This window comes from Danio rerio, chromosome 4 (genome assembly GCF_049306965.1).
Source record: "Danio rerio strain Tuebingen ecotype United States chromosome 4, GRCz12tu, whole genome shotgun sequence".
NCBI lineage: Eukaryota > Metazoa > Chordata > Actinopteri > Cypriniformes > Danionidae > Danio > Danio rerio.
In genome coordinates, this window is record NC_133179.1 from 44,276,480 (window position 1) to 44,290,936 (window position 14,457).

Consider the following 14,457-nt stretch of genomic DNA (forward strand, 5'->3'; position numbering starts at 1 on the left):
AAACTTACTGCTGAACTCAAAAAAGTTTCAGATTGGTTATATCATTCATGTCTTACCCTCAATGTAAGTAAAACTGTGGGAATGTTTTTTTCAATTAAGAAAAATGAGGAGCATTGCTCAGATATTTTAGTTAATGGAAAAGTAATAAATATTGTTGATCATTTTAAATATTTAGGTATAATTATTGACTCCAATTTAAATTTTAAAAAACACATTAAGAAGGTTTCCAAAAGTGCTAAAGCAAGCCTGAGGATCTATAGAAACATTAGGCATCAGTTACCTATGGCTGCTGCTAAACTTTTTATGAATTCAATGATTTTACCTCCTTTATCTTATTGTGCTACAAGCTGGTCGCACACGAACATTACAACATTAAAACCATTGTATGTTATATATAAACAAACTGTTAAAATTTTAGCTAAAAAGCCAAGGAGCTATCATCATTGCAACTGTATTGCACAACAAAAATTACTAACATTTGACAGTTTCCTATTTTATGTTGATGTGTGTTTAATGTATGAAATATTTCATGATCTTGCACCACCACCCCTCAAACAATGTGTGATTGTCTGCAAGGACAATATAAGACAGACTAGGTCATCTGTTAGAGGTGATTGTTCAGTTAAACTTAAGAGAACTGCTTTTGGACAATCAGTTTTTTCAGTTAAAGCAGCAGAAAGATGGAATAAAATACCAGTGTATATCAGAGAGAGCAGCACTTTTAATCGTTTTAAAACTGTTCTTAAAATCTGGCTAAAACAAAACCAAATATGCAGCCACTGATTTGATTTCATTTTATTGACAATGATGTATTGTATTTATTGTACTGTAAGTGTATATTGTATTTGTTATAAGTGTTAAATTTGTTACTTCCTGCCCTGGGACTACATATGTAAATTAGCTTTATAGCTAACTCTGGCACAACATGTCATGTTGTACATTGTCCCAGTATAAATAAATAAAGTAAATAAATAAATAAATACACATGCGTAGCCAAATTTACGTGCATAAAACCAAATTCACGTGCGTAAAATATTTATTTATATTCACAAAAAAATTTCACGTGCACAAAATAAAAATACATTTTTTATAAAATACGTTTCACAAATGCAAAACACCATTTGCAAATGTATAAGAGTGTACAAAAAGTTTGAATGTTTAAAACTTACGAGTTCATCCTGGATGAGAATGTGCAAATCCTCTTTCACGTACGACTCCCCCTGGATAAGTGTGTGTGTATTTTTGAGACCTGCCAGAGTCAGGACTACTCGTACCTTTCAGCCAATCAGATGAGAGCTGTATTCAATGAAACCAACTCTGCGCTTCTTTTGCGCAGATTGTTCCTCTCCAGCATGGTGAACGGAGAAAGCAGCAGTCGCACTTTTTTTTCATTTATTTATTTATTTGACCATATCCTCACTCTTTTTATCCATTATTTTGCTGCAGCTCCGCTTTTCTTTTTTTCGTTAATTGTCTGTTAAATAAGAATAAGAAATCATTCTGTTGCTGAGGGCCGTTACAGTTTAAAAGAAAGAATGATATTACTTTTGGGGCAGAAGGAAAATTTAATTAGAGACATTGCCATGATTAACTCTTCGTTAAAAAGCCCAGAAAGATAAAGTGCTCTGATAAAAAGTGTCAGCTTTGCACACCAGTTTGCAGTTCTTCACATTGTCTAATTTTTCCCATGTGGGCAGTAGGGTGGAATCTGTGCAATATATTATGCAAATAAAATGAATTTTCATAAATAAAATTATTCTTAAAAGTCATATTATTGTATGTGCGGTGGAGAAAAGGTGTGTTTCAATCCAGCTTTTGCAAGTATATTTATGTTAAAGATAATATGTGCAATATATATTATTATAAAATTAATAATGTTTGGGAACATTGACACAGCCATAATGTTCTTATGATACAAACACAGATTAAATAGATCTGGTCATGAAAATATTTGTACTAACCATACTGCACATTTTTATTAACTTAACAATAAATTATTTCTGCTGCCCAGTGTGAAAGCTATTTTTCAGCTCAACTGGATCAAAAATTCACCAAAAAGCTGTGTTTGAAATCGACACTTTGGACACTGAACTTTTAGCAGTTGTTCAATTAACAATATTTTTTTCATATGTTCCTGCTCTCAGCTGTTTCTACTATTTGCTGATGATAAAAAAATTATTAACTGAAGTGACCTTAAATTAGCATTTTGCACTTTAAAAATTTATTTTTGTTCATTCAATTAAGATATTTTATAAAATTAAAAAATGATATATCGGTATCGGTTCGTACTGAAAGCTGCAATATCGGTATCGTATCAGAAGTTAAAATGTTGTATCGGGACATCCCTACATGAGAAAATGTTTTGTATGTTTCATGTAATGTGTGCAACTTTTTGTCCAATTCTGTAGACACAGCAGATTTCAGATGTACAGTTTCTCTCCAGTGTGAATTCTCTTTTGTGTGATTCAGATGTGTTAACTGATTAAACCTCTCGTCACAGTGTGAACACTTGTATGGTCTCTCAAGTGTAAAACGTCTGGTGCAGTTTCAATTTTGTAATAAAAGTCTTCTCACACTCAAAGCACAATTACTCTTTCACACCAGTGTGGATCTTCATGTGTTCATTAAGGTTTGCTGATCGGTTAAAACTCTTCTTACACTGAGTTCATGTGAATGGTTTCTCCCCAGTGTGAGTCTTCATGCGTTTATTAAGGTCTGAAGAGTTACTGAAACTCATCCCACGCCAAAGCTGCGGTCACACTAGAGTTTGAGCATGCAAAATTCTGTTGTATGGTGTTGCGAGAAGGAGCGGGAACAAACAAGATGATTAGACATTAAAAACAGTGTGCGATTGGAACATTTTTTAGAATTTCGGTCCAGAGAGGTCATGTTTTGATCTTCGATTGGTCTCACAGTCAAGTGATGCGATTTCGCAGGTCAGAGTCCGTCAGAGTTTCGTAGTTCATGGTTTCTCTCCGTTGTGGCTTACCATGTGTAGATTAAGGCATGATGATTGGCTGAAAATCTTCCCACACTGAGTGCATGCGTATGGTTTCTCTCCAGTGTGTTTCCTCATGTGTCGATTAAGGTGTGATGAGCAGGTAAAACTCTTCTCACACTCAGTGCATGTGAATGGTTTCTCTCCGGTATGGATCCTCATGTGTAGATTAAGGTGTTCTGATCGGTTGAAACTCTTCCCACACTGAGTGCATGTGAATGGTTTCTCTCCAGTGTGGATCCTCATGTGCTTATTAAGAGATGATGATTGGCTGAAACTGTTCCCACACTGAGTGCATGTGAATGGTTTCTCTCCAGTGTGGATCCTCATGTGTAGATTAAGGGATGATGATATCCTAAAACTCTTCTCACACTGAGTGCACGTGAATGGTTTTTCTCCAGTGTGGATCATCATGTGTTTACTAAGGTTTGATGAGCAGTTGAAACTCTTCCCACACCGAGTGCATGTGAATGGTTTCTCTCCTGCGTGGATCCTCATGTGTAGATTAAGGGATGTTGATAAGCTGAAACTCTTCCCACACTGAGTGCATGTGAATGGTTTCTCTCCAGTGTGGATCCTCATGTGTTTATTAAAAGGTGATAAGTGGCTGAAACTCTTCCCACACTGAGTGCATGTGAATGGTTTCTCTCCAGTGTGGATCCTCATGTGTAGATTAAGGGATGATGATATGCTGAAACTCTTCCCACATTGAGTGCATGTGAATGGTTTCTCTCCGGTGTGGATCCTCATGTGAACCTTAAGTTTGCTTTTGCTTGCCAAAATCTTTCCACACTGAGTGCAGGTGAAACTATTTTTGTCTCTCCTTTTCAATATACCATCAGTCTGTAAATGAGTTTTTTCCTCAATTTTAACATGATGTTCCTCCTCTTTCCTCCTCTCCTTCTCTTCAATTAGGTCTGAAATAAATAAATAAACGTTAGTTTTCATTAAGTCTTAAAAACTCTCATCAAAACACACACACAATGTAATTTTGATGCATGATAAATGTAAAATAAATCAGATCATAGTTTGTTTGGTCCATTAACGTGTACACACTTAAGCAGATTCCAATCATCTTCATTTATCTAGTGTTTTTACAATGTGAATTCTGTCAAAGACACTTAACAAAGAAGTTATAGTAAATTGAAACCGTGTCAGTCCAGTTCTCCAAGTTTCTCATAAAAGTCATTTTGGTCATATTAATAAGACACAGATTTGAAAGCTGTTTGTAGCTGATGCTGATTGGTCAGCTTGTAATGTTGTTTATTGTTTTGAATTTCATTATTTGAATGTGTATTGGTATATGTTTGTTACTAATTTCTTTGTTTCCGGTTGGCTTGAGTGGAAAGTCACATGATTCTCATTGATTGATTTAACCTGCAAGAGTTTGTATGGTCACTCAGGATAGTGAGATCTCAATGCAAGCACCTGTTTAATGCTCCTGCTTATTCTACAGCTGGTTATCAGGCCAACACGGTAAACTAAACATTGTTTTATATATTATTTGTTTATTTTGATGTCCTTTTGATTGTGTTGATTGTGCAGTTTTCACGGTGTTCAATAAATGAAACGCATGGTGGACATCAGTATTTGGAAGCGTGGACTGTTTAATAACCGGCGGGTAGTTACACTGTTAATGGCCTATTTTTATTTGTATATATTTATAATTACAACAAAATGACAGGGAATACTTTTTCATTCTGTGCCTGACTGGTTAACGCATCAGAAAATAAAAGTTCTGAGGTAACAGCCAAACAAACAGCTAAATATTTACCTCTCAGACATGAGACATATCTGTACAACATCTGCATAAAGGCTGGAATGTACACCTTTCCAAAGATGTATAGTAACGAAGTAGAACTACTTCACTACTGTACTTAATTACTAAAAGGCAGTATCTGTACTTTACTGAAGTATTAATTTTTTTTCTCCTACTTACACTTTTACTTCAGTACATATTTTTAATAAGTTTAATACTTCGATAAACTTTTTATGTGCTGCATCGTTACTCGTTACTAGGGGTGTCAAAATGATCGATATTGGAACAAGTTATTACGTACTAAAGTCATTTATCTCCACTGCGCGATGTCGCAATACTAGGACGGAGGTGAGGGTGAGTGAAGGCTGCACAGCACACGAGCCACTATTTCACTATACAGAGAATTGCTGTAAAACTTCATCTCTGCCTCTCTCTCACTTTGTACATTTGACCTGTTGCGCTGGCTTTCCTCTTCTCTTGTCTAAGCGATAATATTGGATCCGGACACAATCGTGCCTTTGGTGCGAGTTTTCTCCAATGTCTATTATGGATTACCTGTGATAACTGCGTATTATTTGTATTAAAGTACTGGCACTAGGGATGTAACAATATTGTAAATACCGTCATACCGCATTAGTAATTGTTTTCAATATTACCGTAGGCGCATGACTCAATAAAACTATATTTCTGAGAAAAGTTTGCTTAGGAAAATGAAGCGAACGGGAGGTAGCGGGAACTACAATTCCCATCAGCCTAGGTGTGGCCATCATTCTTTCCGGTCTGTTGTTACTACAGATCCAGTAACGCGGAGATGGAGTGTGTTGCTAGTAGAGGGGAAGAAAAATGGAAATGATCGAACCTAAAGCGGGTTTTAAATCGGATGTGTGGAAAAAATTCGGTTTCTTTCTAAAAAGATCCGATAAAGGAGAAAAGGTGACAGACAAAGAAAAAAACAGTATGCAGGCACTGCCAGACTATGGTAAAATATAAGTCGGGGAATACGACTAAAAACAGTCATGGTGACTGCAGAACACAGCACACTTGTTAGATTGATGCAGACATTGACTTGTACCATAAAGAGACCTCTATCTCACTCATGGCTTGTCCTCTCAAGTGGTGGAAAGACATTGCACAACGTTACCCACTGCTGTCAACCTTGGCTAAATCATATCTCTCTGTCCCAGAAACCTCAGTCCCAAATGAGAGGGGTTTTTTTTTTCTTCTGTTGCCGGGGACATGCCCAGAGATCCCAGCTTTTACCAGATTATAGTTATATGATAATTTTTCTTAAAAAACCCATCTCTATCTAAGTGAGTGAGTGATTAAATGGTGAATGTGATGAGTTTTCAACAATACTAAATTTAAACTTTATTTTTTTTTAATATGGTTTAATAGTTTTTTGTTATTAAAATTGAAAAATTGAAGTTCTTGTTTCGAAACTTACAGATAGATGGCTAATTTGTATGTCATTGATATGTTCAGTGCTAAGGTAAATAAACACTTTTGGCACTTTTTTCGAGTCTTAGTAGTTTTAAGTAGTTTTGTTTTTCCTGTAAATTATTCAATAAATACCGTATCGTGCCATTCATACCAAGGTATTATCGTACCATGAAATTCTAATACAGTTACATCCCTAACTGGCACTCTTGCTAATTGTATTAATATTTATCACTGAGGGGTTCATAATTATGTTTCAGTGTATTACGGTACTGTAGTGATGACATCATGTTGTTTACGTGTTTAACGTCTAGGGCTGCAACTAATGATTATTTTAATTGATCAATTAATCTGTTGATTATTTTTTCGATTATTCCGATAAAAAAAAAGCCCTTTCCAACCCTTTATTCAAAAAAGCTCATGCCTATAATAATAATAATAATAATAATAATAAACTGTTTTCAATCCAAATATGTAAATGTTTTTAAATGAAGATACTTACTAGACACATGAAATTCCATAAGAAATCACTTAACCTCAAACTTTAATGATAGTTTGCTTAAAACAAGCTAATTATTTGCCAATGGGGTGAGAAAATTGATCTTAATAAGATATAATCTCAAACAGCATCACTTCGTTTTCTCATGCTATTTTTCTTGTCTGGTCTTGATGTAAGATTTTTTTAGATATATGAACTGGAAACGAGACAAAATGATTAAGAAAGAAAAGTTTTCTGCAGTGCAGCTATACATGACAACAGATGGAAAAATTAATGATCCAAAAAAGATAACATTCACACACTTGCTCATCATGCCATCAACTACCTGATATTCCAATTCACATAAACTCATTCATAAAAGCAGAACACACAGGATTCAGCCGGTTCATTCATAAGTTACTCCAAAAATACATGCAAGTAAGTGTTTGGTGAACTTAGAAAAGCCTAGATTCAACTTTATAATTACTTTCACTATGTGTAATGTGTATCTGATATAAATAAAACACATCAGCAAATTATATTTGAATGGATTGTTAGACTTTCTTGTGTGTTTTACAAACTCTAAATGTATTGTTTTACTAGTACTTGTATGTATTTACATATCTAAAGCATAAATGAAGTATTAGGCAGTTAAAATGCTGCATAATTGTGATAATATGACACGTTTCAGCGGAGTTAAGATGGTTTTGTTTTCGTAAAAAAAAGCAGCACTTTTCCAACAGTCCCTTACTGAGAGCTCTCCTCACCGCAAGCTCTTTGGCTCAGCGCATATTGCAACTGCTTAAACGGAGCAGTGCTCGTAATGTCGAGCAAAAAAATAAATAAAAAAGACAGCTGTGAAACATAACCTGCTTTGTCTTTTTGTAGGAAACACAGTTTAGATCTTTATAGGGTAAGAGTTTTTTGTGTTAATGCCGTCTATCAGTGTCAGGAATACCGAAAACAAAACCTGCTGAACCCCACTGTCTTTCTCTGGCTCAGCTCCAGACACAAAGAAACCAGCACCAGGGACTTTGTAGAATTCTGTAGTGATTCTTCCGCATCATCCCTGTCTTCTTGAGGCGCTGAACTCTGTATCAGTGCGCGAGAGACGGAGAGAGGCCTTGTTCAGTCCGCTCCGCGTTCTTTTTTTTCTTATCAAATGTCTCCTGGTCGCGCGACACAACGAATCGATTATGAAATTCGTTGCCAACGCTTTTAATAATCTATTTTTATCGATTTAATCGATTCGTTGTTGCAGCTCTAGTCTCCACGTTATACTGTTGATAAACAGAAGTGTTACCGTCTCGTGTTCATGATGTACAGAGAGAGCATGTGAAAGTGAGTAATAAAAGACGCTGATGAAACGATTTGTTCTGTCTAGTGCTTAAGCTACGCACTCCAAGCTCAACAGGTTATGGGCCCCAGGCAGCGAGACTAGCGATCATTTTCAAGAAAGCAAAGTTAACGCGATGTATTCAGGTGCAAAGTTAGCAAAGATGGTAAGCAGAGCGGGAGGATATCTAGCGCCGCAGTTTATGTTCGATGGATCAGAATAAAAATTTGATCTATGGGAGACGAGATTTCTAGGATATTTACACACTCTGAAGCTAAAAGAAACTATATTACATCAGCCTACTGATGCTGAAGCGGAGCAACTACATGAGGACAGGCGGAAGAACACTGATTGTTATGCTGAACTGATCGATGATAAAAGCCGTTCACTGGTAAGACACAATGCTGCCGATGACAGGAGAAAAGCCCTAAAAATACTGATTGCATTATTCAGGCAAAAGTAAACCACGCATAATAAACATGTACACAGCATTGACTCAGCTGCATGAGTGACAGTGAGAGCGTTACAGACTATTTGATACGAGCAGAAAACAACTTTACAGCTCTAAGAAATGCTGGAGAATTAATGAGTGATGGACTACCCATAGCGATGGTTCTCCGAGGACTACCGGATTCGTTTAAGCCACTAGCCATCCACATAACACAAAATGAAGACGATGTCACGTTTACAGTAAAGAAGTAAAGTAAAGGAGACTCCGAGTTTATGAGGAGACAGAGAAAATGAAAGTTGCAACTACAGACAATGTGATGAAGACCTGCACGAGACAAGGGCAAAGCTTTTACAAACCCCACACAAAAGATAGAAAAGATGAAGATATAAATATAATATGCTACAAATGTTTTTATTGTTTTTGTTTATTTTATATGGCACCAGTGCTCAAGGACGCTTTACAGACAGTAAAAAAAACAAGAAAAGCAAAAACCTTAAGAAGGTAGAGAAAAGGGAGACTAATAATACAACTAATATTAATAACATAGCAATAACTCCTCTCACTCTAAACTTTACCTTTTAGAGCTTATTCTTGTTGGCGCAATATGGGTTTATTACATGTAGGCTATGAATCAGATTATGAAGAATGATTAAAAACATGCTTTTTCTTCGTTGCATCCTATCCGTAAGGTGTTTTATTTATTTATTTATTTATTTATTTATTGAATTTTTTTAATAAAAGAAAAACAAACAAGCCCTACAAATAGCTTCATCCAAAGTATTGGTTCGCCTTTCTCGTTCGGCACGAATCCAAAATGTTCCCAAATTGGCAATGTAACAGGTTTTCCAACGAGTTTCATGGCTGAATTTGAACTCGCTGAATCGCCTTTAACATTATATTCATAAATGTAGTCCTTGGCAACATTTGTGACAAAAAAAAAGAAGCCCGGCACTCTTTTTTATGTCGCTGGAAAACGACCGAATCAGCTGGTGTGCGCGAGTCGTGTTGCTGTCATATTCAAGATCTGTACAGTAATACAGCTCTGGATGTAACAGCGACCACAAGTCTCCTTCATCATTAAAAGTTTGCCATAGTCACCTTGACAACCCAAACACTGCTGTCACCTTAACAGAAACCCTGCAGTGCTTTCATTTGATTGAAGAATAAAAAAGACGAGACTGAAGTAAAACGCTTTTTCCCGCTCGAGCACACAGCACGCAACAGCAAAACACTCGCGGTCGTTAGTAAACCATTTAACAGATGCCCCTTATGCTGACAAACTTTAAAAATATATAAAGTATTTTTTTTTTATTGTTTAACTGATAACATTAATCGGTTACAAATGCACTCTTTCGGTTAACGGTTATTTTGAGGATTCCTATAATTAAACTGCATGTGCAGGCTCAGAATTTTTTTTCCCCTCAGGGCCGCACGCCGGAGATCCGGCATGGTGCCAGAATACTTTAAGCAAACAGTCACACTACTTGCTCTACATACAGGTGTTAATGACTATACATACAAAGAAAAATAATACAATTATAAAATATGACTTTGCAACATCAAGGATTTGGCATAGGCCAGTTTAAGATTCTGACGGAATGATAAACTAAAATAAATTTTCTTCTCAGAAACTTATAAAATATTTTGGAGCAGTAAACATGTCAGGCTAAATCATTCAAATGAATCACAGATTTATTAAAAAGGCACAGCAGAAAATGTTGGCGGTTTGTAAAACATTGACTTTTCCAAACAGCGGTAAACCTTGAACATGGTTATCGCCCCATGCCATGCCTAAGAAGCATAACTCTGATTTTAGGATCTGAAAATTAATTCTTTAAAAAAGTTTCAAGCAAAAAGATTCCAATGGCGCCGCCTGCTGGTGTATAAAGAATATGGTCTATAATCTCAGACTGTTCAATGTTTTATAACAACTAATTATTTGAGTGTCCATTTCATTTAGCATATTTAATATTGGGGGCATCCACATTTTTTTACATACTTTAAACCAGGGTTTCTGTGGGTTTTACTAAGTTAAATGTAAGACTTCTTAAGACATTTTTAAGACCATTATAAATGAAATTTTAGACTCATAAAGAGCTAAAGGCTAAAGAACTTTTCATATGGCCCAGATCGAAAAGGTTTTTATTCGCCCCATCAAACAAATATTAAAAGTGAATACATTTAATAATACAATAATAAATTAATAATATATTTTTTTATATATTTTAGATATTTCTTAAAAAAAAATATATATATTGTGTAAAAACAAGCCAGCTCAACTTGTATTCCAACATAAACTTTCTTTATAATAAAAAAATGAACAAATGTTTTAATAGTTTTAAAACATTATAATAAACTATATCTATGCACAACAATATGTCCATGTCGATGTCCTCAGCAGTAAATCCATGGAGCACGTTTAAACAAATGTTATTGTAAGTAAAATAATTAAACCATTATGATAAATAAGGTTAAAAAAAGTTTTTTAATAAAAAGTTTAAAGATTTATTTAGGTGGATTGTAGGTGATTGTATGGGTTTTGGCCAGACTGAGTAACAAAACAAGAACAAAGTTAAATAAAGACTTGTTTAAAAAAAATTATAAATTTGTTTAAAAAGATTTAAGACCTCCAACACAATATTTCAGTAAATTTAAGACTTTTTAAGGCTTAAAATTTTGAGTCTTCTATGAGAATACTGTTGGTCAAGTATCGCCAGCTCAGTTAAACCTTTTTAAATGTATTGTTTTTATTTATTTTATATAGTGCCAGTGCTCAATGACGCTTTACAAACAGTAGGAGAACAAGAAAAGCAATAACCTTAAGCAGGTAGAGAAAATGGGAGACTATTAATACATAAAAGAAAGACAAAAGACATGAGAACAAGAGACAAAAGAAACTTTTTTTCGGTCTTCCAATGAGTGCTTGTGTGCATTTAGAAGAACTAGGCAGCACACTCAGGGCTGCAAGATGGGTTTAATTTATTATTCCTATTATTAAAATATATCTGAATGAGGATCAACTAACTGAGTTGGTGTTTGAGAGTGAAAACCAACCTGTTTGTTCCTGCAGATCTTCCTGTTTGACTGTGAATGTTTCTTCAATCTTCACATCTTCACTCTCCTCTTTAATAAACGCCATCTTTATAACAGTGTGGAGATCAGTCGCTTCAGCAGGAGTTTTTCTCTGTGTTTGGACACTTTATCCTGTTTAAAATGAACAAAACAATAAAAATGTCCTGTTTAAAATAAATAAAACAATGAAGAGAAACAAAATAACTTCTCTTCAACACTTGCTTCAACAGTTTCTATTAATGAGAGTAATTAACAAAAAGAGATCAGGTAAAACGTTTCTTTAAAACAGTGGTTCTCAAAGTGAGGGTCGGGACCCCCTGAGGGGTCGTAAAGGTAAAGTTGGTCTTATATTATATTATATAAAATTAATAAAACAATGAACAGAAACAAAATTCAACACTTGCTTCAACATTTTCTATTAATGAGAGTAATTAACAAAAAGAAATCAGGTAAAACTTTCTTTAAAACAGTGGTTCTCAAAGTGAGGGGTCATAGAGGTATTGTTGGTTTTATATTCACACATTCGTTTATTTAGAATTCTCTATATTGTTTACCATGTTACTTTGAATATTCGATCGGAATTAGCATGCAAGTGTAACTTGAAAACAACATTAACACTGTTTATTTGACTGTGAACAATGTTGCACTTTGATTGTCATTGGCTGCTAATATGATTTCCCTATTTAGATCTTGCAAATAATACTTTTCTGAAATTATATTATTAAGGGCAAAGTCAGAATGTGCGAATATAAAACCAACCTATCTCTATGAAATGGAGTACTAGTTTTAATCAGCTCTTTTGTGGCTATTGTTTGAATACTTTTCTGAAATTATATTATTAAGGGGAAAGTCTGAATATCTGAATATAAAACCAACTTTACCTTTATAGATAATTGAGGTGAAGTTGGTTTTATATTTGGGTATTCAGACATTCCCCTTAATAATAAAATTTCCTAAATGTATTCTTTGCAAACTCTTTGCAAAAAATATGGAAATCATATTAGCAGCTAATAATTACCAAAGTACAGCATTGGTTACAGTCAATTAGATAGTGCTAATGTTGTTTAGAAGTCATACTTGCATGCTAATTCTGACCGAATATTTTCAGTAACATGGTAAACAATACAGAGACTGCTAAATAAATGAATGTGGGGGTCGCAGGTTACTATAGAAGTAAAGCTGGTTTTATATTCACACATTCAGACTTTCCCCTTAATAATATAATTTCATAAAAGTATTATTTTCAAACTCTAAACAGTAAAATCATATTAGCAGCAAATGACTATCAAAGTACAACATTGTTCACAGTCAAATAAACAGTGTTAATGCTGTTTTCAAGTCATACTGCATGCAAATTCCGATCGAATATTCAAAGTAACATGGTAAACAATATAGAGACTTCTAAATGAACGAATGTGTGAATATAAAACCAACTTTACCTCTATCAGGTTACTGGCATTATAGAGGTAAAGATAAAGGTAAAGTTGGTTTTATATTTGCACATTCAGACTTTCCTTTTAATAAATTATTTTAATAAAAGTATTATTAGCAAACTTTTAATAGTAAAATCATAATAGCAGCCGATGACTATCAAAGCACATTGTTCACAGTCAAATAAACAGTGTTAATGTTGAATTCAAGTCATACTGGCAGGCTAACTCTGATGACATATTCAAAGTAACAGGGTAAACAATATAGAGACTTCTAAATGAACAAATGTGTGAATATAAAACCAACTTTACCTCTATTTTAAAGCTCGCATTACACACTTTTCTGTTTCAAACAAAAGCCCTCGGTTACTAAGAATAAAATAGTACTACGCTGTATAAAGGGTTAAAATAATATTTCCAACAGCAGGTACACAATGTAGCATCGGATGAAAAACATGAAACTTTAATTAAATCGTGTTATATCCGTAAACATTTAAAAACAAACCTTTCTCCAGTTGAATCAAAGCGCTGAAGCGGCGCCGCCTGATGACGTCACACACCACGCCAAAATAAAAGTATTTTTTGTTTAGCTTTTTTTGCCCCTTACTGTTGCAGTCATGACTTATTGATACATTTCTCCCTTGTTTTTCACTCTATACTATTTCTGCTCTCTCTCTCTCTCACACACACATTTCACATTTTAGGTACTTTATTGGCATGACAAATAACTGTACATTCATATTGCATACGTACAAACAAGACAGTAGTGCAAACAAATATGGATATAAAATATAATACAGAAAAAACACAGAAATAAATAAAATAAAAATAGATAAATAAAAATAAAAAGATTGATCAAATAAAAAATATTATTAAAAATTTAAATAGATTAGATCTCTCTCACAAACACACACTTTAGTATTTAAAGTTGATAATTTTTTTTAGTTAAACATTTTAAGACAATTTTGAGAAACTTATTTTAATCCAGTTCATGATGACTTGCATGTCTACAACACATTACTTCCTATTAATATCTAAGTCCGAATCTCATCCTCATAATTATGACCCCTTATTTTCTTTTCTATTTTTACAACTTTATAGGCCTATATAGGGTTTCTTATTGTTTCAAATGAATTGTCATCTCTTATTAGCTGTGTTCCACGTTTTCTGCCATTCTTTAGCAATATCTTCAGTAATAATATTTCATTTACCCTTACTACCTGTTTGAGTTTCTTCTGCTGAATGCAAATGAAGAGAATAGGCTACAGGGTCAAAAAGCAGCCACTATAAGGTTCAACAGCTCCTACTTTGGACATGGCTGATTTTTTCAACATTTTCTGGCACACAAAATGTTGTTGGAACTCGATTACAATTGAACCACTAAAGTCACTGTCACAGGTTTTGACAATGTTTTTGGTTACTTTTCCAGAAAAACCACTGTCAAACCAAGCATCTCTGGACTCTTGCTGTCTATGACAGATGAAGGAGCTCTCTGA

At 34.4% G+C, this 14,457-nt stretch overlaps 4 protein-coding genes across 5 annotated transcripts in view; 2 read left to right on the top strand and 2 right to left on the bottom strand.

Annotated features, from left to right (window-relative positions):
* LOC137490939 (uncharacterized) overlaps window positions 1-13,509 on the bottom strand; it is a 163,008-nt gene extending 149,499 nt beyond the window's left edge. The window contains exon 1 of the mRNA XM_073947938.1: window positions 13,467-13,509. The gene's annotated coding sequence lies outside the window, so the exon portion shown is untranslated. The remainder of the gene's footprint in view (window positions 1-13,466) is intronic.
* The window catches only part of LOC141381669 (BEN domain-containing protein 5-like), a 495,902-nt gene that overhangs the window by 300,879 nt on the left and 180,566 nt on the right, over window positions 1-14,457 (top strand). The gene's annotated exons all lie outside the window — the stretch shown is intronic.
* The window catches only part of LOC137490923 (NACHT, LRR and PYD domains-containing protein 3), a 78,784-nt gene that overhangs the window by 19,234 nt on the left and 45,093 nt on the right, over window positions 1-14,457 (top strand). The gene's annotated exons all lie outside the window — the stretch shown is intronic.
* LOC137490934 (uncharacterized) lies at window positions 1,019-13,509 on the bottom strand. Of its 2 annotated transcripts, XM_068219946.2 has the most exons (3): window positions 13,467-13,509; window positions 11,514-11,663; window positions 1,019-3,915 (listed from the first exon to the last, which is right to left on the bottom strand). In XM_068219946.2, exons 2-3 carry the CDS (start codon window positions 11,596-11,598, stop codon window positions 2,963-2,965), a joined length of 1,038 nt encoding a protein of 345 aa, XP_068076047.1. In that variant the 5' UTR covers window positions 11,599-11,663; window positions 13,467-13,509; the 3' UTR covers window positions 1,019-2,962. The 2 variants fall into 2 exon arrangements, with proteins under 2 accessions (XP_068076047.1, XP_068076048.1); XM_068219947.2 differs by lacking the exon at window positions 13,467-13,509 and having other exon boundaries at window positions 11,514-11,665.

Excerpts from the sequence above, each read along its gene's own strand:
- LOC137490934 (XM_068219946.2), bottom strand. The coding sequence starts at position 11,598 with ATGGCGTTTATTAAAGAGGAGAGTGAAGATGTGAAGATTGAAGAAACA. Across the intron at positions 3,916-11,513 it reads AGATCTGCAGGAACAAACAG|ACCTAATTGAAGAGAAGGAG; the intron begins GTTGGTTTTCAC and ends TATTTATTTCAG.